The following is a 3,262-nucleotide window of genomic DNA, read 5'->3' as shown; positions in this document are numbered from 1 at the left end:
GCGGGCTAACCCGCCTCTACACGACGAGTTGGGGAAACCAACTCGTCGAATAAGTCCATAAACATGTACAAAATGATTTAAAACTTATACCTGAGAGTCGGAGTGTTACAATTTTACTTATTATAAAAACAAAATTTTTGGACCATATTTTTGGATGTTTCACACAGTACTCGGATTATTATCAGGAGGTCCTAAGAATAGAGGACTCGAAATCTCAATAGATCCAGAAGAATTACTTTGCACATTGGATGAAGTAGCCATCTAGATTTAAATATTGAAGAATAAAAATAAATCTATGATCGAAAAAAATAGAAACATATTGAAGAACAAGAATCAATCTGTGAATTGAAATGAAAACGAAAACATATTGAAGAACAAGAATCAATCTGTGAACTGAAACGAAAACGAAATTGTGTTTGAATCATTAAACGCTCTGATACCATGTTGAAATAGATGAATTGCAAATGTGATTTCTCATTAATTATTGAAACAATCAATTGTATATACAGTAAATGAACACTTACCATCTAACTAACTATGATTAACTAACTCTAGTTAACTAACGGTTACAAACTAATTTCTAACATTTTCGGAATTTATTGTAGAAACTTTAGACACTTTCATTCTGATTGCGATCTGGTCACTTTTGTTTCAATTCCGATCCGGTCACTTTCTTTCCGATTCCGATCTTCCCTATAGTTCACTTGCGAAACGAGCCGTTGCGATCCTTCGGATCGGAACTTACTTCTTTAATAGTTGCTGAAGAAGAAAAAGGAGTACGAATGCAACGAAGGTGCATAGAGTTCTAATAAATAAAATTAAAAAAAATAAAAATAGTAATAATAATAATAATGAAAATAGAATTAATAATATTGTTGTTATTTGTTGTTTTTTTGTCAATGTTCCCATCAGCAGCGCAGAAATCAAGGCCAGTATGCACATCCAGTAGCACATGATCCATTCTAAACAGGTGGTAGCCTACAAAAAGAGACAATAAAACATGAAAAACAATGTAAGGTTATTTAGCTAGACAAATGGTGTGTGTTTTTAGTCGACCCCTCTTTTAAATGTATTTCATTATTATTATTCTTATTATTATTATTTATAAAATGTAATTATTACCGTTAACATTTGATTTATTTTATAACAAAAACTAGTTTTAGATTTGAGTGAATCATCATTACAGATAGAGAAATTAAGTAAACTAGGATTTTTAAGGAAATTAACCATCTTTTTTTCAGTTTTTTAAAAATAATCATTTTTTCCGAAATAATTCATTCTAGAGTATTGTTCATATTCCAGAGATTTTTTTTTATAAGTTTTCAAAGAAATCTTTTTTTTGTTTTTTAGAATTTCAAATGCTACATTTCAAATTTTTTAATGTTATTGTTTTTCAATAAAATATCTAATTTTATGCTTTAATATTGTATATAATCCATATTACTATGTTTGTTTAACTTTATGTTAATTTTAACCAAAAAAAAAAAAACGAATTTTTTTCTTGAAATTCTGGAATCGTTCTTTGGATTTCGGATTTTTTTCTTGAAATTCCAGAGTGTTTTTTTTTCTTTTCCAAAATCCATAATTTTAGTCCGGAATCTGGAATAAGGGCGTTCCGGAATCGGTCAAAAAATGTGTTTTTTTTCGAGAATGTTTATTCCAGACTAGGTGGTCATTTTTTGCTAAAAAAAATTGGTTATTTTTTTCGAATACATATTAAAAACTTGTTAGATTACTCAAATTCCCTTCCAAATATTTAGGAATCATAGATGAAATGGATTTTGAAATCAATAATTCATTTCAGGTTTGCTGAATAATTGTAATTAGAAAAGTGTAGTTCTATTGAACGTACATTTCGTGCCAATGTCTCCGCAACCTGAACCATCCAAAAAAAGTTGTAGACAAGTGTAATCAGAAACACAATGAGAAAAGTCTAGTTTTTTAATTACCATATATAGAAAAACTATGAAAAAATTGAACTTACTTGCAATTGCAAAGCTTTCTCAAGTTTCTCTACCACCAAACCCATTGAAGGTCGTCGTTTCCGATCATTCTGCAAGCACTGATATGCAATCTTTGAGACCATTTTTAAGGAATCAGAGTTCATCTGTTTTCTCAAATCAGCATCAATTATATCATTTAATTTTCCTTTTTCATAACAGGTCTGGGCTAGGTGGGCTAAGAATCTCCGTTCACCATCTACGTTCATAAAGCACGGCCTCCCACATAAGACTTCAAACAAAACCACCCCAAATGAATAAACATCTGACTCTTTTGTGAGGATACCTGTTTTTATGTACACGGGATCACAATACCCATGTGTGCCACTAACATTTGTAATGAGATAAGTCTCATTTTCATTTGCACGACCTATCTTGGAAAGACCAAGATCTGAAATCATAGCTTTCCAGTTGTGATCTAATAGAATATTTGCACTCTTTATATCCCTGTGGATAACCCTATGATTTTCTGCAACATGATTATGAAGATAATCCAAACCCCTTGCTGCGCCAATGCATATTTCAATTCTTTGCTTCCATGGGACTGGAAACCTGTTATTAGCCATACTTAGAAACCTATCGAGGCTTCCATACTTTGCATATTCGTAAATAAGGATCTTTTCGTTATCTTCATCACAGTAACCAAGAAGGGAGACTAGGTTTGGATGTTTATAACGGGAGAGTAATTGAATCTCTGTTAAGAACTCCTTAACACCTTGACCAGAATGGTTATTATTATTTGGTAGTCGCTTCACAGCAACAGAGATAAGTTTACCCGAAAGTAAGAGTTCGCCTTCGTAAACATGGCCATATCCACCACTTCCGATCAAGATTGTGAAGTTTCTGGTGGCTAATTTAATATCTCTAAAGGGTACACGGAGGTGTCGTGACTCTCTAATGAGTGACATTAAAGAAAAAATGTAGAGCTCAAGAGTGAAAAGAAAAAGAAATGTTGCTCACACAAATTATGTCAAATGAAACAACAGGAATGTTGAATGATCATGAAACCAGCCTGGTATTAATGAAAAAGGAAAAGCGAAAAGTCTCTGTCTTCTCCATTGTTTTTGTTATTTAAATTTGTTAGAATGTTGATAAAGCGTAGACTTTCTTAATTAATAAATGGAAAGTAAGCCCTGTTGTTACTTTTCATCGATCATGCTAGTATATGATGGCGATTGCATTTGTTGGAAACTATCAACAAAGTTCACCAACATCAGGAAGCCAAAAAAATAAAATATACTGAAGTTGACTTACGAAGTCTG

At 31.9% G+C, this 3,262-nt stretch overlaps 1 protein-coding gene across 2 annotated transcripts; it reads right to left on the bottom strand.

Annotated features, from left to right (window-relative positions):
- Positions 1–520: 520 nt before the first annotated feature.
- Positions 521–2,975, bottom strand: LOC145156613 (putative receptor-like protein kinase At5g39000). Of its 2 annotated transcripts, XM_079075906.1 has the most exons (3): positions 1,985–2,975; positions 1,853–1,876; positions 521–978 (listed from the first exon to the last, which is right to left on the bottom strand). In XM_079075906.1, exons 1-3 carry the CDS (start codon positions 2,906–2,908, stop codon positions 742–744), a joined length of 1,185 nt encoding a protein of 394 aa, XP_078932032.1. In that variant the 5' UTR covers positions 2,909–2,975; the 3' UTR covers positions 521–741. The 2 variants fall into 2 exon arrangements, with proteins under 2 accessions (XP_078932032.1, XP_078932033.1); XM_079075907.1 differs by lacking the exon at positions 1,853–1,876.
- Between the last annotated feature and the right edge of the window lie 287 nt (positions 2,976–3,262).

The sequence above is a fragment of the Lactuca virosa genome, chromosome 2 (assembly GCF_052849685.1).
Source record: "Lactuca virosa cultivar CGN04683 chromosome 2, Lactuca_virosa_CGN04683_v6, whole genome shotgun sequence".
Classification (NCBI taxonomy): domain Eukaryota; kingdom Viridiplantae; phylum Streptophyta; class Magnoliopsida; order Asterales; family Asteraceae; genus Lactuca; species Lactuca virosa.
Note: the sequence above shows the minus strand (reverse complement) of the source record. Positions and strands in the feature narration are given on the sequence as shown.